The 27,283-nt window shown below is 26.3% G+C and overlaps 5 protein-coding genes across 8 annotated transcripts; 2 read left to right on the plus strand and 3 right to left on the minus strand.

Annotated features, from left to right (window-relative positions):
- Positions 1 to 857: 857 nt before the first annotated feature.
- On the minus strand, positions 858 to 1,862 carry LOC109595129 (NF-kappa-B inhibitor-interacting Ras-like protein). The gene is made up of 3 exons (XM_020010426.2): positions 1,723 to 1,862; positions 1,402 to 1,668; positions 858 to 1,346 (listed from the first exon to the last, which is right to left on the minus strand). The coding sequence occupies exons 1-3, from the start codon at positions 1,819 to 1,821 to the stop codon at positions 1,101 to 1,103; spliced, it is 612 nt and encodes a 203-aa protein (XP_019865985.1). The 5' UTR covers positions 1,822 to 1,862; the 3' UTR covers positions 858 to 1,100.
- A 202-nt stretch (positions 1,863 to 2,064) lies between these two features.
- LOC109595128 (dolichol-phosphate mannosyltransferase subunit 1) lies at positions 2,065 to 3,105 on the plus strand. Its single transcript, XM_020010425.2, has 3 exons — positions 2,065 to 2,289; positions 2,342 to 2,552; positions 2,608 to 3,105. The coding sequence occupies exons 1-3, from the start codon at positions 2,069 to 2,071 to the stop codon at positions 3,016 to 3,018; spliced, it is 843 nt and encodes a 280-aa protein (XP_019865984.1). The 5' UTR covers positions 2,065 to 2,068; the 3' UTR covers positions 3,019 to 3,105.
- A 786-nt stretch (positions 3,106 to 3,891) lies between these two features.
- Positions 3,892 to 5,000, minus strand: LOC109595130 (V-type proton ATPase subunit G). Its single transcript, XM_020010429.2, has 3 exons — positions 4,844 to 5,000; positions 4,249 to 4,448; positions 3,892 to 4,159 (listed from the first exon to the last, which is right to left on the minus strand). Exons 1-3 carry the CDS (start codon positions 4,923 to 4,925, stop codon positions 4,091 to 4,093), a joined length of 351 nt encoding a protein of 116 aa, XP_019865988.1. The 5' UTR covers positions 4,926 to 5,000; the 3' UTR covers positions 3,892 to 4,090.
- A 411-nt stretch (positions 5,001 to 5,411) lies between these two features.
- On the plus strand, positions 5,412 to 21,407 carry LOC109604846 (nucleosome assembly protein 1-like 1). Of its 4 annotated transcripts, none has more exons than XM_049961303.1 (4): positions 5,412 to 5,476; positions 9,954 to 10,027; positions 20,278 to 20,730; positions 20,782 to 21,405. In XM_049961303.1, exons 3-4 carry the CDS (start codon positions 20,284 to 20,286, stop codon positions 21,256 to 21,258), a joined length of 924 nt encoding a protein of 307 aa, XP_049817260.1. In that variant the 5' UTR covers positions 5,412 to 5,476; positions 9,954 to 10,027; positions 20,278 to 20,283; the 3' UTR covers positions 21,259 to 21,405. The 4 variants fall into 4 exon arrangements, with proteins under 4 accessions (XP_049817260.1, XP_049817259.1, XP_019876953.2 ...); XM_049961302.1 differs by lacking the exon at positions 5,412 to 5,476 and adding an exon at positions 7,813 to 7,938; XM_020021394.2 differs by lacking the exons at positions 5,412 to 5,476; positions 9,954 to 10,027 and adding an exon at positions 19,280 to 19,394 and having other exon boundaries at positions 20,782 to 21,407.
- A 46-nt stretch (positions 21,408 to 21,453) lies between these two features.
- On the minus strand, positions 21,454 to 25,609 carry LOC109604823 (fatty acid 2-hydroxylase). Its single transcript, XM_049961305.1, has 8 exons — positions 25,519 to 25,609; positions 24,030 to 24,112; positions 23,515 to 23,744; positions 23,087 to 23,312; positions 22,866 to 23,026; positions 21,889 to 22,021; positions 21,720 to 21,839; positions 21,454 to 21,658 (listed from the first exon to the last, which is right to left on the minus strand). Exons 3-8 carry the CDS (start codon positions 23,737 to 23,739, stop codon positions 21,573 to 21,575), a joined length of 951 nt encoding a protein of 316 aa, XP_049817262.1. The 5' UTR covers positions 23,740 to 23,744; positions 24,030 to 24,112; positions 25,519 to 25,609; the 3' UTR covers positions 21,454 to 21,572.
- Positions 25,610 to 27,283: the final 1,674 nt, after the last annotated feature.

Consider the following 27,283-nt stretch of genomic DNA (forward strand, 5'->3'; position numbering starts at 1 on the left):
ATAAAAACTTTTACAGCTGCAAATACCAAATTAAGATGAATACGTTAGATAAATTAGGAGCAAGCCTGATATATTAAGATGCAAATACCACACAAATCAAAAAGAAGGAAAGAATTAATTTATATTTGCGTGCAATATTTTTTACTTTTCTATATTACTTAGCCAATTCCTATGTGTCGTGTCTCAGACCTTATCGACATCCATTCGGATTGTTTGTTCCTTATTGTGAATTCAGACCATGTCTTGTAAAGAGAACAACGATGACCGCTTCCTCAACGTGGGTGGTATGACGAGATTCCACTGCCAATAATGGTTTGCTGAATATGTGGGTTGATGGTTATGGCTCATAATCATAAGTTCCAAAGGTTGGATTGGATTCTTAGGCAAGACGTCAGATTTAAGGGACCGAATTTCGCAGTACAGAACAAGATACATCCATCGAATTTTCTGGATATATGGATACTAACGTAACTGTGTCGCTGGATCATCTGAAAATCCGTTTAAATTTTAAATTAAAGTCACAACCCCTACATAATTAGCTTCTTCTAGAAACATTTCCCTACAGAATAATTTCAGAAGATAAAATCATTTTTATCCTATAATTTGATATATTTAAGTAATTATATTTAATTCAGATTCTAACATATTGCAAAATCCTAATCCTAATGGTGGTTTAGCTAATTTCTTTATAACCAGAGTAAAATTTATGCCAAAAACTCTGTTAAGAACAGCTTACCCAATAGATTAAAACTAAAACAGTACTGTAGAAATAAATTTGTTTTCATATATTAATTTTATATATAGTAAACAATAAAATTTGTTAAATATAGGAAGGGATTTAAATGATTAAACAAACATAAATGGAGATAATTTATTAAGTACAATTGCCACAAAAAGTTAATAGCATTATTATATCAAAAATTTTACTATAAATAAGTTTTATATAAATATCACATAAGAATGTCATTAATTACTAAAAAAATTAACAGAGATTCAAATAGGTTGTAACCAAATATGTAAAAACAGTTGAGCTTATTTTTCTAAACACAAATTAATTTAATAAAATTATCTAAAATGTTAACACTGGTTTCTAATGCAATTTATCCTGAATCTTTTAAAACCTTCCTACCCATAGATAAAGGTGTAAAAGTACTTTTACTTGGTGGAGGATTTAGCTTACTACCTAAGTATACAAATGGTTCATATAGACTTGATCTATGAATAGCAGAAGCAGTAAAATGTCTAATCTTCTCTCTATTGCACCATGCTGAGGCCTTGCTTATAGTAGAATCAAATTCCTTATTTTCTGTCTCTTTGGTTTTGTTTGCTATCACTATTATTGTAACCTAAAACAAATATTTTCTTAATAAATGTGTCAATTGTAAGGATTTGTATACCTACTTCCTTTTTATCTTTATTCTTATCAATATCTTTCTTTAAGGACACTAATACATCCAAAGAATTATTCTTTTCTGTATCATATATTAAAATAAAGGCATCAGCTAAAACTAGGTAATGTCGAGGTAATTGTTGATTAGTCATTCCATTTGCAGTACTAATTTGAGAGTGGTCTATTCCTGCCGTATCATAAAACCTTAGTTTCTCTTTGGTTCCTTTATCAGTTTCAACATTGGCTACATATATATCTTCAATAGTAGGAATATAATTCTAGAAACAATATATAATGTAAAAATATTATTTTGTATTTGATGACTAACTTACATTTTGGTCAGTTACATGTCCATATATTACTTGTTCCAAAATTGTGGTTTTACCAACACCTTTCATGCCACACACTACAACTTTAGCTGTTTTCCCCATTTTTATATATTATCATATATAAGTGGTAAATCTTGAATGTAATTTTGCATGTAAACAATGTAAACGTCAAACTATTTTAACCTCAATAATCAGGTTCATTGTCAAAGATTGACAACTGTGACGAAATTAAAAAATACGAGGGCCTATTATTATTATGTAAGCAATTTAGCGGCAATAATTAAAATTTAATTTAAAATTTTATAAAGAGCAAACTATCAAAGAAGAAATAGTAAAAAGTAATGAACGAATGATAAAATTTGTGGTTGTTTTGTCGGCTATCTTGGTAGCCCTGTTTCTTAACCTAGAGGTATCTTATCAACAAGATTTGACGTTGACAATTCGGAATAACAAAATGGTCAGCAAAAGTAAAAACGTTGAAAATAAATATTCCATTCTTTTGCCTACATACAATGAAGTCGAGAATTTACCCATCATCACATGGCTTATTGTAAAACACATGACAAAGAGGTACAACTTTTAAATTACAACACTTTTATACATATAAAATTGTTTTTTGTAGTGGTTATCCTTTTGAAATAATTATCATTGATGATGGAAGTCCAGACGGAACTTTGGAAGCAGCCCAAGAACTTCAGAAAATTTATGGAAAAGACAAAATTGTCCTAAAACCCAGAGAAAAGAAGTTGGGATTAGGTACGGCTTACATTCATGGCATCAAATATTCCACAGGCAACTTCATATTTATTATGGACGCTGATCTTAGTCATCATGTAAGAAATATATTCACTAAGAACTGTTTCAATTTTTAATCTAATATATTTTTAGCCAAAATTTATGCCTGAAATGATAGAAAAGCAAATCCAAAACGACTTTGATATTGTTTCTGGTACGCGGTACGTTGGTACTGGAGGCGTGTATGGATGGGATTTCAAAAGAAAGCTGATCTCAAGAGGTGCAAACTTCCTGACTCAGTTACTTCTTCGTCCTGGAGCTTCAGACCTAACTGGTTCTTTCAGGTTGTATCGAAAAGATGTACTGGAGAAGATAATAAATAATTGCGTATCTAAAGGATACGTTTTCCAAATGGAAATGATTATTAGGGCAAGGCAATTTAACTATACTGTTGGTGAAGTTCCTATTACCTTTGTGGATAGGGTTTATGGTGAATCAAAACTGGGTGGTTCTGAAATATTCCAATTTGCCAAGGCACTTCTGTATTTATTTGCTACAACTTAAGTCTTATTCCAAATATTCATTTTATTTTATTTTCATTGCATTTATTTTGTAAAATAAGTATATTTTAATAAAAGTTATTATTTAAAATGTGTATAAATGTAATTAAAAATATCAATATTAATACATCTATCATTTAATAAAATTTAAAATAATCAGGTTTCACTGATTTAAATATCTTGATGATATATGTATTTTTTTCAAATATTTGTAGACAACCATAGTTCTAAAAAATAATTCGTCTAAAGACTGCTAGTTGTTTGCTTTTATACTTTTTTTGAATCAAAATATATACAATTGTTTTATTTTATATTTAATTTTTTTAGTTTTGCAAGCCATTTAATTAGTTAGACTGTAATCTTTAACTAAAAGTCATTTTTGATCATTTCCTTAGAGGTCCCCTTAAATTTTGTAACGCATACTTTGATAAACAATTTTCGGAGCAGCTGATTCCATTTTTATTTGCTCTCTCATACTTTATTACCATTTCATAATTGATTTTAGTGCTCCTGCATTTGTATTGGATATTGCTGAATAGTGACGTGAATTAAACGCATCACAATTAATTCAAGAAGTGTCTGAACACTTTCATTTGGGTAGGCATTTTAATAAAAAAAACTCTAAACGTATATATTACGTTGTGCTTGAAATTATCGTTTATTGTTTAAGAAGAATTAATTTTATCTTATTTATCTTATTATAGCTAATAGTATTATTAAAAATGTATCTTGTTTACTAAGCTTACTAACTAATTTTTGGAAGTAAATGAGATGGAAAAATTAATAATAAATATGTTCTTCATTTAAGAAAGTTTCAAAATATACAGCAATAACTTTAAGGGAACAACAATATACTTTATTTCTAATAAACAATACATAAACATTAAGTTCTTTTATTCACAATATTACAATCCATTACAATAAAGTTTAGTAAGTAGTAATAGTATTGCATTTCTTTTTTTGCGTGAGTATAACGAATATCTAAAAAACTTTGTTTTAAATTACAGAACAAATGGAATGACAACTAACCACATATACCAATTTAAGTAATAACGTGTACTGAAATACTGAACAATTTATGCGCGGTAGTTCTTGTGGATCTCTGGCTTGATATCATAAACAAGAGAAAGGACCTCCTTTATAACCTGTAAGAAACAATATCAATAATCAGTCACATGATGTGGACAATTACATAATAAGCCAATAAATAAAGGACAAATTTAGGCGGACTTACAGGAGCCTTTTGACTGATTACAGCCTTGTTCATGTCTGCGATGCGCAGCTTGGTATCTTGCTCAATTTTAGAGGCAACATCCTCCCTGGATCCCATGTGTTTTGCTTCGAATTCGCGGAACTGACGTTCACGATCTTTGCGGTACTTCTCGATTTCCTCTTGAGCTTCTTCCTTGGCCTGCTTAAGCCTCCTTGCTTTACCTTGAATTAATGAAACAAAAAAATTCAACTAAGGTGTTTCGTCTCGTGATATATTATTATTTATTAATTAAATCCGAAAATTACATTAAAGAAAATTAAAAACATTCAAGTAGTTAATAATAGTAGCGAATAATATAGTTCGCGTTTTTTTTTTTTATTTCAATCTTGAAGAAATTTATCCTGTTCCATGTGAAAAATTTTAATATACAGGATTAATAATCCATTTAAGCAACAAATCAAGCAAGGCTTTAATAAAAAATAACCGAAAATTAATGTTAATTAATATGTGGTGATCAGTTCACGAGACCAAAACATAACTCGTGATTTGGTATGCTACACCCAAAAACAAAGTGCCATCGATTTTTAATAGAAAAATAGGATTTAATGTTACTTACGTTTGCGGGCATCGGACACCTTTTCAGCTGCACGTTTTTCTGCAGCTAGAAGCTGTTGGATTCCTTGGGTCTGGCTTGCCATCTCGACTCACTTTCAAAAACACAATCCTGCGTTTGACGAAATTCTTACCAGACTGAAAAATTTAGTCCAGTCATATGATCGGTTGTAAAATGTGTATTCTCAATGTTAAGATGGCGCCACATCCTATCTGCGTAACATAAATTTAATAATTATAAATATTTCATTAATATATTTATGTTATCTGTATAATATGCATGTTTATTTTTAAATAATGAATATGAATATATAGATTTTTAAGTTTAGTATTTAGTTGCATTTCTGTGCTATATATGCAACCATTTTAACACGACAACGTAACATGGGTAGTGCCAGTGTGGCCATTCAGTAAACCCACTTTTTCGGGTCTATGACGATTTTAGAGTGCTCGTTTTCGTTCACTACGTTCGGTGCGTATCGGTTTCCGAATCGAAACGCGACTGCCGTGGATTCGTATGCAGTTTTTAGTATTGTTTTTTTTTCAATTTTATATTTACGTTCAAAGCGTGTTAAATAAGATTTGTGGTCGGCATTATTTGACGACCTTGCATTATTAGGATAAAATTATGGATTCGGTGTGAGTATAGAACATTTTTGTTTCAATATAATTATATGAAATTAATAATATAACTACAATTATAAAATAAACAATGATAATAATATAATAAACAATAAATATTTATTTATGTTTAAATTAATTGTAAAAACATATTATATAATTATTAAAATAATCTTATACAATAAATTAATTCTGAGAGAAGTACTATGAATTTGATTTCAATGACAATTGTGTTAATTAAATAAGCGTCTTGTTAATGTCAATATTGTTCACAGTACATTAAATTCGAAATTATTTAAAACAAATGTAGTGTATGCACGTTCATATTTCAAATACATAATATATTTAATCTAACTATTAGAAATAATTTTATAGAAACAGAATAAGTAAATGTTAAAAACTGTTTTAATAAAAACATTTCATAAATTTACTTTTATCATAATAGAAATGGAATATATGAAAAATAAGTGAAAAATTTATATTTAATTTATTAATAAAATATCTCAATGATCGTGACTGGTTCAGTGGTAATAATAACAATTTAGTTCAGGTTAATAAAAACTAAAAGTGAAAATAAACTTATAGTATTTATTTGATTGAACTGATTCCAAATATTAGTATTATATATAGATATTTTGAAAAACATATATTGTGTTTAATTTAAATATTAAACGAAAACCTATTATATTATATTTTTTACGAACCATTGCTTTACTATTTGAGTTCTGTGTTTTGGATCATTATTCTTCTACCATATTCATCTTGCCATAGTAAACATAATTATTTTTAATATTTCCTTATAAATGCTTTTTTATTCAGTATAACGTACACACTAGAAGAAAAAAACTACATTTTAGTATTTCTGCCGTGCTTCATAGTATCTATTGTATTTTCAGAATTAAATACTTCATTTTTTTCTCATCTAACGTAATGTTTTCTATCAGATTCATAAACATTTATTTTTATTTCATCACTAAACAAGATAATGAAGATAACTTCATTCGTTAAGGTTGTTTCCTTAAATTTGGAACAATGACACATATAGAATAATTTAATGCATTTTCAATGAATGAAGAATTTTTCTTTTGATTTCAGTATTAAAGAATATGAGCCTTTCTGAAGTGAAATGTTTCGCACGACCCATGTTTGCTCCGTTAAGTTTAAATGATATATAAAAATAATTCATTATAAATATGTATCATGAATAAGATAACTGGGACAACAACATAAATAAAGACACTATTAGTTGTGTGTTCATCAAATGTTTCATAATCGGCTGAAACAAATGAATTTTATATAAAACTGTTAAAAAAAAATTCACATACCACTTTTTCATGTGTGATTTTGGAAATCACTTTCTATGGTTACACAAATTATTAATGAAAAATTGAACCTATCAGCATGTTTTAATATTGTAAGGTATAATTTTCTGATTCTTCTTTAAATTCCTTTAAAAGTACCCTTCCGGTTCGACTACACAGACAATCCATTATTTTTGTTTTTTAACTTCTGATACAGAAAAATTGGTTCGTAGACACCCCAAATATGAGCTTTTAATTTTAATAAGAAGATTCTTCTCGCAATCAATGTCTTACATAACTTGATCGTATAGAAAATTTCAATTTTTTCATAGCTCTTACCGTTTAGAAGATATATTTTCGTAGGAAATTAAACGTTTTACAAAACAAGTCTCCTATGGTTGATTAATCGAATGTGTACTGATTTTAATAGTTTTTTAATAAATATTTTAAATTTATCCATTTAAGTAATAAATTTTCTTTTTATATATTTTCATTACTCCGTTTATTCTGGAAAAAGACAGTCCAGTAACTATAAAAATATGATATGATTTTATGAAAATTTGGAATAATTGGAATAGTCGATAGTAAAAAGCAAAAATTAATTTATTTCCTATAATCTTTGTTTATTGAAATATTTACATGTAATTATCAGTAGTAAATTTTTAATTATATTTAAATTATTAGAGAAAAAAGTATTCTTGTATTAATAATGTTTTTATAAATTATCATATTTTAATTTAAAATTTATCAATTAGAACCACGTGACTTTTACTGCACTTCATCAACATGTGAATTTAATTATATTCATTAATTATTACAATGTTTAAACGATTATTATAAAACAATCTGTAAGATTTGTTAATAAATAAATCAGAAATTTGAGTGGAAAAATTGAATTTCAGTTGAATATATTCGCGATGTGCTTGTAATTACATAAACTCGTATGTTGACCAATCACTAGCATGAGGTGATACTCCCACCACCCCCGCAGAGTGACACACCATCAACCGGTCAGTCTATTATCGACTCTAGTATCGATCGGATGGGTGGTGGTGCGCGCTCCCGCCTCCCCAGTAAATGGGTGGTGGTGCGGTTGGGTTGTTTTGTGCAGTGATTCTTATGGTTAATCGTGTTTTGTCTAATGCCCTAATGAATTTTCTACATACAGATTTCGAAGGTAGGTTTACTTTCATTAAAAACCAATTGTTTACGTAATCTTTAAATCATCAAAGTCTATATATACTATTTCAATTTTCAACATTTTAATAATTTTTAAAATTATTTAAACTTATTGTTGAAATATTTTATTTACCGTTTTTGTTTATTTGTTTAAATTTTATTTTAAAATAATTTTCTACATGTTTTCTTAATTTTTAAATTATTTATTTAATTTTTTACATGTTATTTTTAATTTTTAAATTACTTTATTTAAACTTATTGTTGAAATACTTTATTCACTGTTTTTTTTGTTTATTTAAATTTTATATTAAAAAAGTCTAATTTATTTTAATTTTCTACGAGTTTACTTAATTTGTAAATTGTTTTATTTAAACATATTGCGGAAATATTTTATTTAATGTATTTATTTATTTAAATTTTATTTTAAAACAAGTCAAAATTATTTAAATTTTCCACGTTTTCTAACTCTTTAAATTACTTTATTTAAACTTATTGTCGAAATATTTTATTCACTATTTCTGTTTATTTAATTAAATTTTATTTTACAATAAATATAAATTACTTTAATTTTAAACATCTTTAATTAATTTTTAAATTACTTTATTTAAAGTTAATTTTGAAATATTTTATTCACTGTTTTTGTTTATTTATTTAAATTTTATTTTAAAATGAGTTTAAATTATTTTACTTTTCTACATTTTTCTTGTTAAACCTTATGTTTTTATCCAAATTATTTTTTATTTATTTGTTAATTATTTTAGTTAAATAAGAATAAAATATTTCAACGTTTAAGTAAACCTACTGTAACCCTTCTTTAAATATTTATGCTTATTATAATTATTTAAGTAACTTAACAGTGAATGAAAAATCAATTAAGAAAATAATTCAACATTAATTTAATTATTAAAATAATTTAATATTTTCATGTTTTTCCTCAAATTAAAATAATCGAGTTTATATTGAACAATATAGACTTTAATTAGTTCAAATTCATTTAAAAATTTCAGTTTAATATTTAAATATTTATTTTTGAATTTAGTTTGAACCATTAAAAGAAGAATTTTTTACAATAATTAAAATAAATAAGTGTATATATTTCATTATAATTTCATAACACAATTTAATACTTTACATATTTTAATAAATGTATTAAATTTCTTTTTATTTTATTATTTTACACTTTTAAGATTTGATTGATGAATATTTTTGTTCATTTTAAATAGTTTATTAATTGTTTTTATTCAAATTATTTTATTTTATTTCTTAATTATTTTAATCGAAATGAGTATAAAATATTTTATTAATTAATTATTTAAAAAATAATTGTATAGTAATATTTAAGTAAACCTACTGCAACCCTTCTTTAAATATGAATTTACTTTTATTTCTTTCGATTATTTTTATTATTTTCTTAATTTTAAATCTTTTGAGATAAACAGTTTTATTTCAATTACTAAATTGTATTTCTTCACATTATTTAAATAAATTTACTTTTATTCTTTTTTAATTATAACACATATGAAATAAATATTTGACTTTATTGTTTAAACTAATGAAAGAATTTTTTTAAATTACTAAAATAAAATATTTATTCCATTAAACATTCGTGGGTACTTTGTACTACTTTGTACTACTTTTTTTTGATAAATTTACTACTATTTCTTTTTATTTTTGTATTATTATTTTAATTTCATAATTTTTCAGATAAATAATCGACCTACATCGTTTTAACTATTGAATGAACAATGCTTTACAATTACTGAAATAAAGTATCTATTTCGTTAAAAATTCGTGTCTCTGGTTTATTTCTATTAAGTTATGTTATTATTCTTTTAATTTCAACATTTGAAACATTTTTAAGAAATATTTAGATAAAAAGTATTTTCAAAATATTTTATTTTTTAGTTGTATTATTAAATTGCTGCCATTGTCCCTTCTTTAGTTAAAACATTCAAGGAAGATTTGTTGTTTATTTCCCCGTTAATTGAATGGTTAAAAAATGTTTTTGTTAAGGCCTTGGACCTGGACTGTAACGACCCAACCACACATTGGAGAGACGATAAGGCAACAGGGAAAGAGCATTAAAGGTAATAAATAATAATTATATTTATTAGAACGAAACTAGTTAACCTGGTAACTGGCAATGCAAAGTAAGTATTTCATTACATTATTTGGGTTTTTTTTAACAACGAATCAACAATCAGTTTTTGATCGAGTCAGTCGATTTTAAGGTATTTGCTCTAGACAGAACAAATTACAATTTTCTTTAATTTATATACTCATTTTCTGATATTTCAGTCATTTTTCATTCTTTAATTTTGAATTAAATATTTAATTTTATTAATATAAATTAGATTAAAAATTTATTTTTTTAATCTAAACAAAATATTTAATTTATTTTTAATTCAAGTAAAATGTTTTATATATATATATATATATATATATATATATATATATATATATATATATATATATATATATTTTAATTTTAAATAATTATTTTATTTTTTTTAATTTATATTTAAATTTATTATATTCTACTTTTTAATCTAAATAAAATACATATTTTAATTTTTCTTAATTTAAATAAGGTATTTTATAATTTTCTTATTTTAAATAAAATATTTTAATTTTTTAAAATCTCAATTAAAAATTTTATTATAGTTTAATATACTAAATTAAATATTTTAATTCATTCAAATTTAATAATAGTTTTAAATTGAATATTTTGTTTCATTTATTATTTAAAATTAAATAATTTATTTTTTTTCCTTTAATTTAATTTAAATGTGATTCTTTTTTTAATTTATTTAAGTTTAAATTTAATATTTTTTTTTTATTTTTAAATTAAATATTTTAATATTTGCAATTTAAATTTGATAATTTATATTTTTAATTCAAATTGAATATTTTATTTTATTTTGGTTAAATTAAATATTTTATTTTTAAATTTTAAATTATATAAATGTGGCAACATTGAAATTATTATATTTTTTTATATTTTTTAATTCTATATTATATATTTTAATTCACACAAATTTAATAATTCATATTTTTAATTTTAAATTGAATATTTTATTTCATTTAAATTAATATAATATTTTTTAATTTAAATTAACAATTTTTTATTTTTAAATTAAATATTTTATTTTTTCATTTCTTTTATCCTCCATAATCTTTAAACATTACTCGGATAGTCGCCGAATTGTGCTCGATTCTTTCGAGGGGCAAGTGAGTTTTTGGTCGGTCGCCTGATGCAATTAATGTTGGTTGCGTGTTTAATTGTGTTATCTGAAAATAGAGCGTGGTTGGTTCGTTTATGATGGGTACACCCCCGTAACTTTCTTATTTGTGACTCGGTTTTGATGAGTTGTAGGTCAAGAATAAAGTCAAATGTTAATTCAAGTTGATTTTTTACGGATAAAACGTTTATAAAAAATATGTTATCAATCACCATTCTTATCAATTAGTGACTTAACACATTAGTTCTCACAAACAATTAAATTATTAGTATCAACAAGATCACAAATTCAATTTTGTCTGTGTCGTTAATTTACAATTAATACCACACAATTATCTACTCTTAAAGAGATTTTAACAGGAAAATTCTCAGATATTTTTGACAATTCTATAGTTTAGTTGAACTAGAAGAATGTTATTTTTAATTTAAACAAAAACAAGTTTTACATTGAATTCAAAAACTTTCTAAATTGCTACATACCAATTTTCATAAAGTAATATTTGATATTATTTGAACCAGAGTTGAAAACCTCATTATTGTTCTGAATTTATTTTTTCTGTGTAACCAATAAATGGAATAAGGTAACTAAATTATCTGAGAATATGAATTAGTGATTTAACATATCAGTTTTCTTCACAAACAGTTTAATTTTTAGAACCAACAAGACCGCAAATTCAATTTTATCTGATATGTTAATTTATAATTAATACCACTTAATTATACACTCTTAAAGAGATTTTAACAGGGACGTTCTCAGATATTTTTGACACTTTATTCTATAGTTTAGTTGAATTAAAAGGATGTTATTTTCAATTTAAACAAAAACAAGTTTTACATTGAATTAAACAACCTTCAAAATTGGTACATACCAATTTTCTTAAAGAAATATTTGATATTATTTGAAACAGAGTTGAAAACCTCATTATTGTTCTAAATTTATTTTTTCTGTGTAACCAATAAATGGAATAAGGTAACTAAATTATCTGAGAATATGCATTAGTGATTTAATATATCAGTTTTCTTCACAAACAGCTTAATTTTTAGAACCAACAAGACCACAATCCAATTTTAGCTGATATGTTAATTTACAATTAATACCACTCAATTATACACTCTTAAAGAGATTTTAACAGGGACATTCTCAGATATTTTTGACACTTTATTATATAGTTTAATTGAATTAGAAGGATGTTATTTTCAATTTTAAAAAAAAACAAAGTTTTTTATTGAATTCAACAATCTTGAAAATTGGTACATACCAATTTTCATAAAGAAATATTTGATATTATTTGAAACAGAGTTGAAAATCTCATTATTCTTCTAAATTTATTTTTTCTGTGTAACCAATAAATGGAATAAGTTAACTAAATTATCTGAGAATATGAATTAGTGATTTAACATATCAGTTTTCTTCACAAACAGCTTAATTTTTAGAACCAACAAGACCACAATCCAATTTTAGCTGATATGTTAATTTACAATTAATACCACTCAATTATACACTCTTAAAGAGATTTTAACAGGAACATTCTCAGATATTTTTGACACTTTATTCTATAGTTTAATAGAATTAGAAGGATGTTATTTTCAATTAAAAAAAAAATTATTGAATTCAACAATCGTGAAAATTGGTACACACCAATTTTCATAAAGAAATATTTGATATTATTTGAAACAGAGTTGAAAATCTCATTATTCTTCTAAATTTATTTTTTCTGTGTAACCAATACGTGGAATAAGGTAACAAAATTACCTGAGAATATGAATTAGTGATTTAACATATCAGTTTTCTTCACAAATAGTTTAATTTTTAGAACCAACAAGACTGCAAATTCAATTTTATCTGATATGTTAATTTATAATTAATACCACTTAATTATACACTCTTAAAGAGATTTTAACAGGGACGTTCTCAGATATTTTTGACACCTTATTCTATAGTTTAGTTGAATTAGAAGGATGCTATTTTCAATTTTAAAAAAACAAAGTTTTTTATTGAATTCAACAATCTTGAAAATTGGTACATACCAATTTTCATAAAGAAATATTTGATATTATTTGAAACAAAGTTGAAAATCTCATTATTCTTCTAAATTTATTTTTCTGTGTAACCAATACGTGGAATAAGGTAAATAAATTATCTGAGAATATGAATTAGTGATTTAACATATCAGTTTTCTTCACAAACAGCTTAATTTTTAGAACCAACAAGATCACAAATCCAATTTTATCTGATATGTTAATTTACAATTAATACCACTCAATTATACACTCTTAAAGAGATTTTAACAGGAACATTCTCAGATATTTTTGACACTGTATTCTATAGTTTAATTGAATTAGAAGGATGTTATTTTCAATTTAGAAAAAAAATTTATTGAATTCAACAATCTTGAAAATTGGTACATACCAATTTTCATAAAGAAATATTTGATATTATTTGAAACAGAGTTGAAAATCTCATTATTCTTCTAAATTTATTTTTTCTGTGTAACCAATACGTGGAATAAGGTAACAAAATTACCTGAGAATATGAATTAGTGATTTAACATATCAGTTTTCTTCACAAACAGCTTAATTTTTAGACCACAAATCCAATTTTATCTGATATGTTAATTTACAATTAATACCACTCAATTATACAATCTTGAAGAGATTTTAACAAGAATATTCTCAGATATTTTTAACACTTTATTCTATAGTTTAGTTGAATTAGAAGGATGTTATTTTCAATTTAAACAAAAACAAGTTTTACATTGAATTTAACAACCTTCAAAATTGGTACATACCAATTTTCATAAAGAAATATTTGATATTATTTGAAACAGAGTTGAAAATCTCATTATTCTTCTAAATTTATTTTTTCTGTGTAACCAATAAATGGAATAAGGTAACTAAATTATCTGAGAATATGAATTAGTGATTTAACATATCAGTTTTCTTCACAAACAGCTTAATTTTTAGAACCAACAAGACCACAATCCAATTTTAGCTGATATGTTAATTTACAATTAATACCACTCAATTATACACTCTTAAAGAGATTTTAACAGGAACATTCTCAGATATTTTTAACACTTTATTCTATAGTTTAATAGAATTAGAAGGATGTTATTTTCAATTAAAAAAAAAAATTATTGAATTCAACAATCGTGAAAATTGGTACACACCAATTTTCATAAAGAAATATTTGATATTATTTGAAACAGAGTTGAAAATCTCATTATTCTTCTAAATTTATTTTTTCTGTGTAACCAATACGTGGAATAAGGTAACAAAATTACCTGAGAATATGAATTAGTGATTTAACATATCAGTTTTCTTCACAAATAGTTTAATTTTTAGAACCAACAAGACTGCAAATTCAATTTTATCTGATATGTTAATTTATAATTAATACCACTTAATTATACACTCTTAAAGAGATTTTAACAGGGACGTTCTCAGATATTTTTGACACCTTATTCTATAGTTTAGTTGAATTAGAAGGATGCTATTTTCAATTTTAAAAAAACAAAGTTTTTTATTGAATTCAACAATCTTGAAAATTGGTACATACCAATTTTCATAAAGAAATATTTGATATTATTTGAAACAAAGTTGAAAATCTCATTATTCTTCTAAATTTATTTTTCTGTGTAACCAATACGTGGAATAAGGTAAATAAATTATCTGAGAATATGAATTAGTGATTTAACATATCAGTTTTCTTCACAAACAGCTTAATTTTTAGAACCAACAAGATCACAAATCCAATTTTATCTGATATGTTAATTTACAATTAATACCACTCAATTATACACTCTTAAAGAGATTTTAACAGGAACATTCTCAGATATTTTTGACACTTTATTCTATAGTTTAATAGAATTAGAAGGATGTTATTTTCAATTTAGAAAAAAAATTTATTGAATTCAACAATCTTGAAAATTGGTACATACCAATTTTCATAAAGAAATATTTGATATTATTTGAAACAGAGTTGAAAATCTCATTATTCTTCTAAATTTATTTTTTCTGTGTAACCAATACGTGGAATAAGGTAACAAAATTACCTGAGAATATGAATTAGTGATTTAACATATCAGTTTTCTTCACAAACAGCTTAATTTTTAGACCACAAATCCAATTTTATCTGATATGTTAATTTACAATTAATACCACTCAATTATACAATCTTGAAGAGATTTTAACAAGAATATTCTCAGATATTTTTAACACTTTATTCTATAGTTTAGTTGAATTAGAAGGATGTTATTTTCAATTTAAACAAAAACAAGTTTTACATTGAATTTAACAACCTTCAAAATTGGTACATACCAATTTTCATAAAGAAATATTTGATATTATTTGAACCAGAGTTGAAAACCTCATTATTGTTCTAAATTTATTTTTTCTGTGTAACCAATACATGGAATAAAGTAACAAAATTACCTGAAAATATTAATTAGTGATTTAACATATCAGTATTTTTCACAAACAGCTTAATTTTTAGAACCAACATGACCACAAATCCAATTTTGTCTGATAAGTTAATTTACTAATGAAACTATTCAGTTCTACACTTTTGATGATATTTTAATACGAACATTCTCAGATATTTTTGACACTTTATTCTATAATTTGGTTGAATTAGAGCGATGTTATGTTCAATTTAAACAAAAACAAGTTTTACATTGAATTTAACTACCTTCAAAATTGGTACATACCAATTTTCATAAAGAAATAATTGATATTATTTGAACCAGAGTTGAAAACCTCATCATTTTTGTAAATTTATTTTTTCTGTGTAACCAATACATGGAAGTAACAAAATTACCTGAGAATATTAATTAGTGATTTAACATATCAGGTTTCCTCACAAACAGTATAATTTTTAGAACCAACAAGACCATAAACCCAATTTTGTCTGATAAGTTAATTTACTAATGATACCATTCAGTTCTACACTTTTGATGATATATTAGTAGGAACATTCTCAGATATTTTTATTCTATAGTCTAGTTGAATTAGAAGGATGTTATTTTCAATTTAAACAAAAAAAAGTTTTTTATTGAATTCAACAATCTTGGAAATTGGTACACACCAATTTTCATAAAGTAATATTTGATATTATTTGAATCAGAGTTGAAAATCTCATTATTCTTCTAAATTTATTTTTTCTGTGTAACTAATGCATGGAATAAGGATATCTCAGACATTTTTGACACTTTATTCCATAGTTTAGTTGAATAGGAAGGATGTAATATTAAGTTTAAACAAACACAAGTTTTCCATTGAATTTAACAACCTTCAAAATTGGTACATACCAATTTCTATAAAGAAATATTGGTTATTATTTGGACTAAAGTTAAAAATCTGATTATTCTTATGATTTTATTTCTTCAGTTACTTAACAGTTCTCCTCACAGACAGTTAAATTATTAGTACCAACAAGATCACAAGCCTCACAAGTTGTCCATTAAATTTAACAACTTTCAGAATTGGTACATACCAATTCTCATAAAGAAATATTGCTGCTACATGGACTAAAGTTGAAAATCGCATTATTTAATGAAAATATTTCAACAGAAAAAAGTGTCAAAGATATCTGAGAATATCAATTAGTGACTTAATACACTACACACACCTAATTATACACTATTAAAACATTTAACAAGCATTAATCTGAAAAATAATACGTTAAGTGATAGTGATATTTTCATTTACAACATACATTTATTCTACGGTCCAATTGAAAAAAAAAAAAAAAAATAAATAGATGGTGCCATTTATAACTTAAAGTATTCTTGTATAATTATTCATTAAAAACGAGTTATAAATAAAAAAGGTACGGGGATGTTGCAGTTTAGGATGAGTCACACTATATTCGGCAAAAACCAAAATAATGCTATGTTGTGACATTTAATAAATAAATATAAATAAAACAATATGCATCAAATAAATTTATTAATTATAATTTTAATAGGAATACTAATGAACAATACAGCCTGTTTATTGCAAAAGAAGTAACATATATTCGTTTTCAATACTAATAAACTTCATATTATCGGTAATATTTGTTGCCTAAACTACGATCGCAGATGTAGCGCACCGTTCTATCTCCTAGAAAAATACCACCCCATATCAATATGGACCAGTATGGCCATTCAGCAAACCGGCTTCCTGTAAACTTATTATTTTCGTTAGACACGTTCGGCACCTTTGGACTCGGCACGGTTCGATTTCTGAATCGGAATCACATGTTTAAATCAACCGCGAAGTAAAGAAGTGTTCTTATACCAATTACATAAACTTGGAAATATGAAATTCGGTGCGAATTCCCAACATTGTTTTTGATATATAATTTGAAATTAATATATAAATCGCGAAATTCACAGTCGTTGATATTTTTGTTATTAAAAATAATTTTATAATGTAAATAATTTATAATTATTCAGACCTATTTTCAAACTCAGAATGAATTATTTGAATTGTTCTTAATAAAAATGTTGTTTTAAGAAACTAATTTCCATAAAACGTTTGTTAATTTATGTATATTACATAAGTTTAAAGCTTAAGAAAAAGGAGAAATTATTCAAAGTACTTTATTACTAATAATATAAAATAAAAGTAAAATAAAACAAAATAGTACTACAAAGTGACTAAATACTAGGATAAAAACTAACTCTACATATAGTAATATTCAGAATATTCTTATTGTAAATACATCAATTAATATAAACACTGTAAGACCGACAGAAGAAGCTTAAATAAAAATAAATAATTTTAATAATTTCTATATATATTTTTGTTTTCCGACACTGAAAAATTGGTTCCTAGGCACCTTTAAAAAATGTTCTTCAAAGATGAGCTGTTAATTTTAATAGCAAGGTCCTTTTTATCTCAGTTTTCCATATGGAAAAATCCATACTCGTCATTAATTGATCGAACAGAAAATTTCTAATTATATATCTTGTAGGAAATTGAAAGCTTTACAAAAAGAGAAAAATATTTTTTTATTTGTAAATAAATCTGTTGTATTAAATCACGATAATAAATTGTAATAAAAACAAAATTATGAAAAGAAATGAAAACATTGAATGGAAGAAAATATATTCCAAAACAAAAGATACGGCATAACTTAGAAACTGTATTTAAATAAACTCAAATTTTTAAGAACATTACAAAATTTATGACTTAAATGGATAAATTTAAAATATTTATTAAAAAAACTATTAAAATCAACCACAGGAATTTTGTAAAACGTTTAATTTCCTATGAAAATATATCTTGGGCATTTTATAATATTTACTTATCTAAGAGTTATAAAAGTTAGATGTAAAAAGGAATTTTTTCTTAAATTTGTATAACTTTGACGACCGATAGCTTCTAAACGATCAAACCGATACGTGCCGAACGCAGTGAACGAAAACGAGCACTCTAAAATCGTCTTAGACCCGAAAAAGTTGGCTTACTGAATGGCCATACAGTTCTAAAATAAAAAATATCCAGAATATTAAGGAACACATTTTCAAAAAATGTATTTACGTAATAAATCACGCTAATCATACAAACTAATTTTGAAAAGAATTTATATTCTCTTCTTTAAGTCTTCTTTGAGAGATTTCAAGGTGCTAAACAACAGATTTTTAATTAAAAATGATTCGAATAGAATATATTCAAATCCACAAAATCCGTTTTTTGAAATTAAAAATGTTTATTTTTATCTCTTTAAATATACAAAAAGTAAAATAAATTTAAAATACTGATCCTCTAAAACTCAAATATTCAAATAATATTACTGTATGAAATAAAACATATATATTAAATCTATTTAATCTAAGAAATTCAAATTATCCAATTCAAAAGACACGCACTGTATTACTGCCGACAACCTCTGACCTGCTCTTACCTTATATCTGATCTGAAGTTCTGTCCTGCTACTAACAGCAGGCGACCTCTGTTGACCAAACAGTGTCAATATCATTGCGACGATTTCATTGTAGTATACTGCAATTTAATTTTTTTGAATACTCAGTTATTATTGTTTTATTTAGTCCATTATTTACCTACAGTAATGTAATATTAATAATATAATTATTTTGGATGTTTGTTATTAACTGACATAAATAATTGACAAGCGGATGTTACATAGTGTCAATGTTCTTTCCGGTTTCAACTGCTTATTTGTGCACGTCCCAGAATTTAGGCTCGTGGTGAAAATCATTAAGGTATGGATATTTTTACACTTTTTTGTATTAATATTTCAAGTTAATTTGTACATAGCTACAGTTCATTGAATAATAATTTGTATCTTTAGGTTTTGTCTGACTTTTAGATTTTACTTGTCACATTTGACTTTTTACAATTTAAAGTTATTTTTATTTTTCCAATATAATATTAATATATTATTGTTAGACAAAATTTTTATCTGACTCAATTACAATGTACGGTTTTCCTAATTTCTGCTGTTTAGGTCTTTAAATTAATTTGATATTGTTTTTCATTCATGTCAAAGTCTTAACATGTTAAGAAATTTCAAAAATGCAATGTCCAAAATCATATAGCGTCTGGCTGGTTATTATTATTTCATTTTTGTTCACTATGCATATTGAATTCAGCGTTTAGAACACTCCCCCCCCCCTCACACTCTACAGTTCTAATCACGTTAAGTGATCCTCATGTTGAGATCATTACTCTTTTTTGAGAATTGACTATTTCTTATTGGAAATAACTAATGTTTATATCAAATTTATTTTTTAATTAAATCTAATCTAAAAAAATTTACAAAACTCTTTAGAACAAAACAAATTAACAATAGAATTATTATTCCATAGTAACCAGTATAATAGAATGTTTTGAAAGTGTCACATTTCTTCTGTCGTTTTTTTCAACATTTTTTAGTAAGTATACAACTTATGATATTAATAATTTGTTTTCCTATAATGACAAAAAATTAAATTATTTTGTGATGTACAATCTATCAAAATTCTAGTTCATCAAATTAAAAACTGAAGAAAAAAACGCAAAATTTGTTTTTAATTATTTTAAGTTGTGTACTGAAATCAATTTTGTTGCTGTATAATATGTATTATTTATTATATTTTATTTTAGCTAAAAATGTGTAGTAAGGAGAACCATACCGAAAGGTGTAAACAACGGGAACACAAATGTGACAAGTTTAAGGTGGACGAAGATGTCGAGTCATGCATAAAAGCTCTTAAAAAGTTGGCTACGAATGAAACTGGCGACGAAGCAAGTGATCAAAAAGTCGAATCTGGATCTGAGGCTAAGGAAGATATGTTTGACAAAAGGGCAGCCATTGTAAATGGTGCTTATAAACCTTCCAACGACGAGACTGACCATGCACTACGTCAAGGCTGTGAAGATTATTGCACGTACTTGTATTACCGACAAAAATTTGGCATCAAGAAGAGTGGCATTCCGTGTTTTTGGCTTTGTATCTTTCGTAATACGGGGATACTCTGCGACCTGGTGCAAAATCACGATGAGTTAATATTGAAACATTTGACTGATGTAAAAGTAGTCACAAAGGAAAATCCAAAGGTGAGTTTTGTATTAGTATCACAATTTTGACTATAGCTTGTTATTTTTTAGTGCTTTGTTCTTGAATACCATTTTGATGACAACGACTTCTTTTCCAATAAAGTTCTTACGAAAACATATTTCTATAAAACTCCGGAAAATCCAGACGACACCACTAAGCCTTTAGAGCTCTACAAATCTGAGGGATGCATCATTGACTGGTTCCCAACCAAAGCTTTGACCATCAAATATATTAAAAAAAGGGAGAAAGTTGGTAACACCACTAAGTTCGTTACGGTAACTGTAAAACAGGCATCGTTTTTCCATTTCTTCACGCCGCCCCAGTTACCTGAAGATTCTGACGCCAAGCACATTAAATTAGCAATGAAAAATGATTTTGCTTTAGGTCTATATTTTAAGGATAGCATTATTCCTAAAGCGGTCCTGTTCTTCACCGGTGAAATGACCGACGAGGTTATGTTCTACGACTTTGGTGATGACACTGATGAGGAGGATGCTTCTGCTGATGATGCTAAACCTGTTGCTTGACTTGAAGTATGGTGATAAACAAATATTGTCCGGTATAATTTTTATTTTGAATTTAAATCACTTGACTGTAATGTTAAAATATAATTTTCCATAATAATTTTTTAAAATTGTAACAGGTCAAATTTAATAAAGAAATAGGTGCTTTACAACATGTTTTCTATCTAAGTATGGGGAATATGTGAATAACACATAAAAGCTTGTAACACATATAATCTTTTTATTTTAAAAAACTTATAAATTTTAAAAAATATGTAATAAATAACTGTACAAGTCACACAACAAACGAACAGAGGCGATGAGACAACATTAGTCTTTCACCATTTTATTCCTAGTGCTAAGTTTCGTAATTTTATGGCAGTTCCAAATACTTTGTCCCAAAACATACTGCTTATTCCGAAACCTAAAATATAAAAATAAGTATTATAAATTTATTATTTTTTTGTGAATTTATTACAACTTACCACTGTCATGATGTGCAAAATGGTGTTGATTGTGGTACCGTTTCAGCTGATAAAAATAACTCATCTCGCTCGGTGCACCATAGTGCAGATAAAAATGAATCATGTCGTAAATTACATACCCTAAAATTACGAATTAATACCGTGCACGTTACTTAAATACATGTCTTACCTGTAAGTCCCCCAGACATCACCAAAATAATGCTGGATTCAGGAACAACAATTGAGAAAAGTTTATAAATTAAAAACGCCAAAACTGCCGCTGGAAATGGCGGAAATACCAATCGTCTCGAGTCGAAGGGCACCTAAAATTGTTTATTGATGATGTTTTTCATTATCAACTAAATAGACAAAAAACAGTTAATAACCATGGACAGCACAATACAAACATACGTCAAATTGTGTGGACAAAATTTTACCATACACTCGATTAGTTAATGCAACTTATAATTTATTTAATATTTATTTTATGGAATGTCGATATATTGATTTTATATTTGAACAGTTTATTTGCTTCGTAACTTCTATTCATAACAATAACAGTGATTCATATTGTAATTTAATTGGTCATAAGGTATTTGATTAAACACTTAATATATTTTAAATGAAAATATTAACTCATTTAAAAAGTCAGGGTTCGTTATTATAAAATCAATGTAATCTTGTTTAATCTTAATGTGACAATTTACTACACTTCTTTTAACATACATGCTTGTTATATTTAACATTTTTTATTTACGGTAGTTTTTCAACAAACTGAATAAGCTTGCCTTTAGCAGGATTATATAGTTAATGATTTTCTAATAAATTGCTTATCTGAATCACTTTTATAATTCATTAGGTTAATATTCCTTAATTTTTAATAATGTTTAAATTTTTAATGGCCTTTATTTGCATTAGGTAAGTAGGTTAAGATGAATTTTAAATTTAATGAATAATTTACGTTATCCTTTTATTAATACTAGAGCACCCCATATAACAATATAAGGTTATTAACGGAATCATTTTAGTATTTTCTTGTTTAGTAAAGATGTAAGTGTATTTGTACATTTAAATGCCTTGAGAAAACTTATCCATATCAAGAGTAAACAAAGGATAGTCACAGTCCACTGTCACAGTACGTTAAACTAAAAAGTGAACAAAACTTACTTTATGATGAAGTCCATGTATTGCAAAATGAAAAAATATCGTGGCTTTATGTTTTCCCGACGGCTCCATATGAAAGACCCATCTGTGTAGAGAATACTCGACCAAAGTCCACGCAATTATACCTAATGTTACTAGTATTGCTGGCATTAACAGGGCATAATCTAAAAATAAAACATAAGTCATAAATAAAAATGACTTTCTTTGATATGTGACGGGTGTACCGTTTGTGTGAGATTGATAGACATTTATACCGTAATGTCCCAAGTATATTATAATTGGAATCCACACTATTGGTACCACATACCAGGGTGTTATTGTCAACCATTCTAAAATGTTACTTTCAAACAAGCGTAATTCCCTATCTACCGGAGAAATTACCCATTGTTTGTATTTTTCCCCAAGACCCGTTACTTGACTCAACATAGGCTTGTTCCAATCCACCAATTTCTACAACATTCATAATTAATTGTAAACAAAATAAAGTGGCTAGGCAAATTTAAATTATCTATGGCACATTATTTTGCTTCGTTGTAATCTAACCAATATATTATAATATAATATTTTTTATTATATGACTAATATTACAGATCCATCAAGATAAAAATGAAACTGGCGCATCCGCCACGTGTTTACAAAAAACCTGATATACCTCTAAATTTTCATTTTCTGGGAGATTATTCCTTCCCCCCTTTCGGTACTCCTGCATTAAATAGTAAGCTGCGGCCGAGTGGTGCGTTTCCTTCATTCTCTTGGAAATTTCCTTGTCCTTGTACGGTTTGACATAGTTAATGCCGCCCGGGTGGTTGTTCAGGAACGCGTACACGTTGTAGTCCACGCTATCGTACTTGACGTTAAAATCTTTTTTCACCCCCATGACTTCTGAAATCGTTAATAACTGTTAGTCCGGTCCGGACATGCTGTAAATTAATTGATTAAATTGTATTTCCATAACTGGTTCATTGCATGCTTTGGCACTCGATTAATGTTTGAAAAAGGAAGACCAGTAAAAACTTAATGAGACGGTATCGTGTAATTACAAAAAGTCCCATGTCATGCAAAGGTATGGTTTTATCGGAACATTTAATAATTGATAATTTTTCTTTATGTGACAATGTTTACATTTCAAAGTGCATTGGACTAATCGATTAATGTCTGTCTATTTACCCTTCGAACCCCACAATTTCCGTTTATCATGTAAGACGGGGGAAACTGGATCAAGGACGAAGATTACTATTTTTTAAATTCTCCTGCGACATAAAAAAAAATAAAGTTAGGTAAAGTAATTTTATTGGGGTACATTGATATAAAAATAAAAATACATAAATTGAAATCAGAGTTGAGAAACTCACCAATACTACAAGACATATGCCCAACCAAGGATTATTTAACTGTCTGTTTGAATTCGAATAAACTTGCGGTGGCAAAATACGCTCATCGATTATCATGGGCCATTTTTCAAATGGAGTTTGATAGATTGGTCTAAACATTGAGTTATTGACGTAACCGGTCAGGTAATGTTAAGTAAATAAAATAATGTATCAGATAATTAAATTGAGCGGTGAAACGGACGTGGACACGTGAATCGATACAATCTTCATCAGAATCTAAATGTTGGTGTCCACAAATGTAGGACAACACAAATCATTTCTTGAACTCCCCTATTGATTTTCGCGTAACCAATTATCGGAAGTACATGGATTTCGATCTGATGGATTGTCACGCAACATGAAAAAATGATTGTTTAAACTTCCAGAGCAGAAGGAGGAGACGAGCGAAATAACGTCCAGGCCTTATGTTAATACGCAACAATAGTCATTGGGCATTTTGAAACGATATGTGAATAATTTATTGAAGCCTGCCATATTGGATCGATTAAATTTATTAATGTGTTTACGATTATAGTGTGATTTACTTAATGTTTAAAACAAACAATAATTAATTTCCCATTTTTTCTACGAGTCAATCCCCGTGTGTAATATAAATGGAAAAACTTGCTTAATTTAATAATACAGTAAAGTTTACTGTGACCAAAAAACAATTGCATGTGTTTCATATTGGTTAATTAAACAAATGCCAAGCAATGGCGCACTGTAAAATAGATAAAGAAATACACTAATTAGACTGTTTAAACAATTAAATTATGTGTACACCTTTGTATCTGTTCATTTTGTCACATCCTCAAAAATTTTTCAATTATGCAACAAAAATTGACATAATTTTATCGGATCTTATCTGGTAATTTGATGAGTAAGTATGAATTTCATTTAATGAATTGTGAAATAATTGGATCTAATTTAAAATTAAATATACAAAAATAATTTTTTTGTGTCACAATAGTCGAATAATAATTTGTAACCAAATGTATACAATACAGTGTAGTGACAATTTTCATTAAATTACTAATAATTAAAATGAAATAAATGATTACAATATTTTATTAACTGGCACTAATTATTACGACAAAATATTTTTATTTACACAAATTTTATTCAAGAAATTTTTTATTTTTATTATTTTATTTAAAATAAAATTAAAGAACTTTTTCTAAGAAAATGTTTTAATTAAAAATATATATTTTTTTCTAAACCAACATAATTTTTATAATTTAATTTTGTTTATTATCTTAAAATGTTAAAAAAAATGTATACCATACCAAACTCGTTATCCAGAATATTTTTTGACACAACACTCACAATTAGACTTATCTCATTGCTAGTTAACACTCAATAAAGTTTTATAGAAATTAGTTATCTTTTCAAAAAGGGTAGATAGCAATGTTTGGTTAACGATACGTATTTATTTCATTTTGAAGGTATTTACAACCATACTATTGTTATATTATGATTTTTATCAATGTGAAATTGATAATATATGATAAAAAATAAGATGACCAAGTATTAAATTTGAAAATTTTTATGCTGTTCACATAAGTAGAATAGATATCTTAGGAAAATATAAAACGTGCTTAGATTAGTCTGCTAATCACACTGTATGCAAATACACTATCGGTTAAATGCAGTCAATCAATTGAAAACAAATCAAATAGTAAATAGTCAAATTATGAGGTTATTACATAAAACTTGTGTTTATTTAAAATTAAAAAAATATAATGAGTGAATGAGTGGGTCAGAATAAGAAAAAAATAATATACCACTTATAATAATGTATCAGATCAGATTAAATAACTATTAAAATTATTTTTAAAAAGGTGTGACACTTAAAATATTTGAACTATTACAAAGTGTAAAAAGATTGTCATCTAAAATTGCAAATTATTTAATTTATATCATCCTTACAATTAGTTAAAAGTTAATTAGTTAAAACAAAATATGATAATTATTTTCAAGGCTTCAACAAGTTGATAGAATTTGACTCGTTTTTTAATGCATTGTAAAATTTTAAGTTTATGCGATTGATAAACTTAAATTCGAACCTCTATAGTACACTAAAACTATTACTATAGAGAAATATTGTTATTAATTCTTGATCGAAGTTTATTATCTATCAAATAATTGCGTGATTAATTATTAACTCACCCTTGTGTGCATTTACTGAGTAAAACAACGAACCAAATCCATAAATGAGCGTACGAAATTCATGAATGCCATTTCAAAAATTCCGTTCCGCTGTCGTTTGTACCTGTTACTTCTCACCGATAATTACGTATTTTTTCGCTTGGTTGTCAATACCGAACTGACGAACTTTGAAGCACAATATTTCCCGCCGGGTACACGAGAATGGCGTGCGCTTCCATTGTGTCGGACCATTTGCTACACTGCCCGCAAAATTCCAGACCAATTTTCCTAACGTAATCAAGGTGACTGATTCAATAAGTGTAAAGTAACCTTGTTGTCGTGTGTACATATAACAAAAAAACTCCAATTGCAATTAATTTTTACAGCGTGTTTAGAAAATAATCTATTTATAGTGCTCGTAACGTCAATGTGAAATATACCTTTTCCTAAATTAAAGTGGCGCACGCACAAATGATAAAAATATTTAAACAACGTTTATCAATAAATCAATCAAATGTTGAGTTGTTGTATTTACTTTTTATTATTTGAAAAATATACTATTTTACACGTCAAGTATGTTGGTTATGTTTAGTTATTAGGCAAAGACAAAATAATTGTCAAAGCAAAACGGGACAGAAAGTGGAGGCCGTAATATGCTTGATTACCATTAAGCAGATAAGCGTGACAGTCGAGAGCAAAAGTGAAGGTTCCTAGTTAGCACAGTTTATATTGGTAAAATAATTAACCACAAACACAACAATAACAGAGATGATCTAATTCCGCCGTCAATAAAACAATACGGTAAATTATTTGGTTATTACATCCATTAAGAAGGTGCGATAAATTCCATCAGGAGATCGAATAAAATCCAATTACGTTAAAACAAATATACCATCGCCGCCA

Source organism: Aethina tumida, chromosome 1 (assembly GCF_024364675.1).
Source record: "Aethina tumida isolate Nest 87 chromosome 1, icAetTumi1.1, whole genome shotgun sequence".
Taxonomy (NCBI): domain Eukaryota; kingdom Metazoa; phylum Arthropoda; class Insecta; order Coleoptera; family Nitidulidae; genus Aethina; species Aethina tumida.

What these genes read in the sequence shown, in the direction of transcription:
- LOC109595129 (XM_020010426.2), bottom strand. Translation starts at nt 1,821, where the DNA reads ATGGGGAAAACAGCTAAAGTTGTAGTGTGTGGCATGAAAGGTGTTGGT. An exon ending in GACATGTAACTGACCAAAAT is followed by an intron (nt 1,669 to 1,722) that starts GTAAGTTAGTCA and finishes TATTGTTTCTAG; the next exon opens with AATTATATTCCTACTATTGA. An exon ending in AGAATAAAGATAAAAAGGAA is followed by an intron (nt 1,347 to 1,401) that starts GTAGGTATACAA and finishes TATTTGTTTTAG; the next exon opens with GTTACAATAATAGTGATAGC.
- LOC109595128 (XM_020010425.2), top strand. Translation starts at nt 2,069, where the DNA reads ATGATAAAATTTGTGGTTGTTTTGTCGGCTATCTTGGTAGCCCTGTTT. An exon ending in GTAAAACACATGACAAAGAG is followed by an intron (nt 2,290 to 2,341) that starts GTACAACTTTTA and finishes TGTTTTTTGTAG; the next exon opens with TGGTTATCCTTTTGAAATAA. An exon ending in ACGCTGATCTTAGTCATCAT is followed by an intron (nt 2,553 to 2,607) that starts GTAAGAAATATA and finishes ATATATTTTTAG; the next exon opens with CCAAAATTTATGCCTGAAAT.
- LOC109595130 (XM_020010429.2), bottom strand. Translation starts at nt 4,925, where the DNA reads ATGGCAAGCCAGACCCAAGGAATCCAACAGCTTCTAGCTGCAGAAAAA. An exon ending in GGTGTCCGATGCCCGCAAAC is followed by an intron (nt 4,449 to 4,843) that starts GTAAGTAACATT and finishes CATTAATTCAAG; the next exon opens with GTAAAGCAAGGAGGCTTAAG. An exon ending in TAATCAGTCAAAAGGCTCCT is followed by an intron (nt 4,160 to 4,248) that starts GTAAGTCCGCCT and finishes TGTTTCTTACAG; the next exon opens with GTTATAAAGGAGGTCCTTTC.
- LOC109604846 (XM_020021394.2), top strand. Translation starts at nt 19,308, where the DNA reads ATGTTACATAGTGTCAATGTTCTTTCCGGTTTCAACTGCTTATTTGTG. An exon ending in TCGTGGTGAAAATCATTAAG is followed by an intron (nt 19,395 to 20,277) that starts GTATGGATATTT and finishes ATTTTATTTTAG; the next exon opens with CTAAAAATGTGTAGTAAGGA. An exon ending in TCACAAAGGAAAATCCAAAG is followed by an intron (nt 20,731 to 20,781) that starts GTGAGTTTTGTA and finishes GTTATTTTTTAG; the next exon opens with TGCTTTGTTCTTGAATACCA.
- LOC109604823 (XM_049961305.1), bottom strand. Translation starts at nt 23,739, where the DNA reads ATGGGGGTGAAAAAAGATTTTAACGTCAAGTACGATAGCGTGGACTAC. An exon ending in CTATCAATCTCACACAAACG is followed by an intron (nt 23,027 to 23,086) that starts GTACACCCGTCA and finishes TTTTATTTTTAG; the next exon opens with ATTATGCCCTGTTAATGCCA. An exon ending in TTTTGCACATCATGACAGTG is followed by an intron (nt 21,659 to 21,719) that starts GTAAGTTGTAAT and finishes TTTATATTTTAG; the next exon opens with GTTTCGGAATAAGCAGTATG.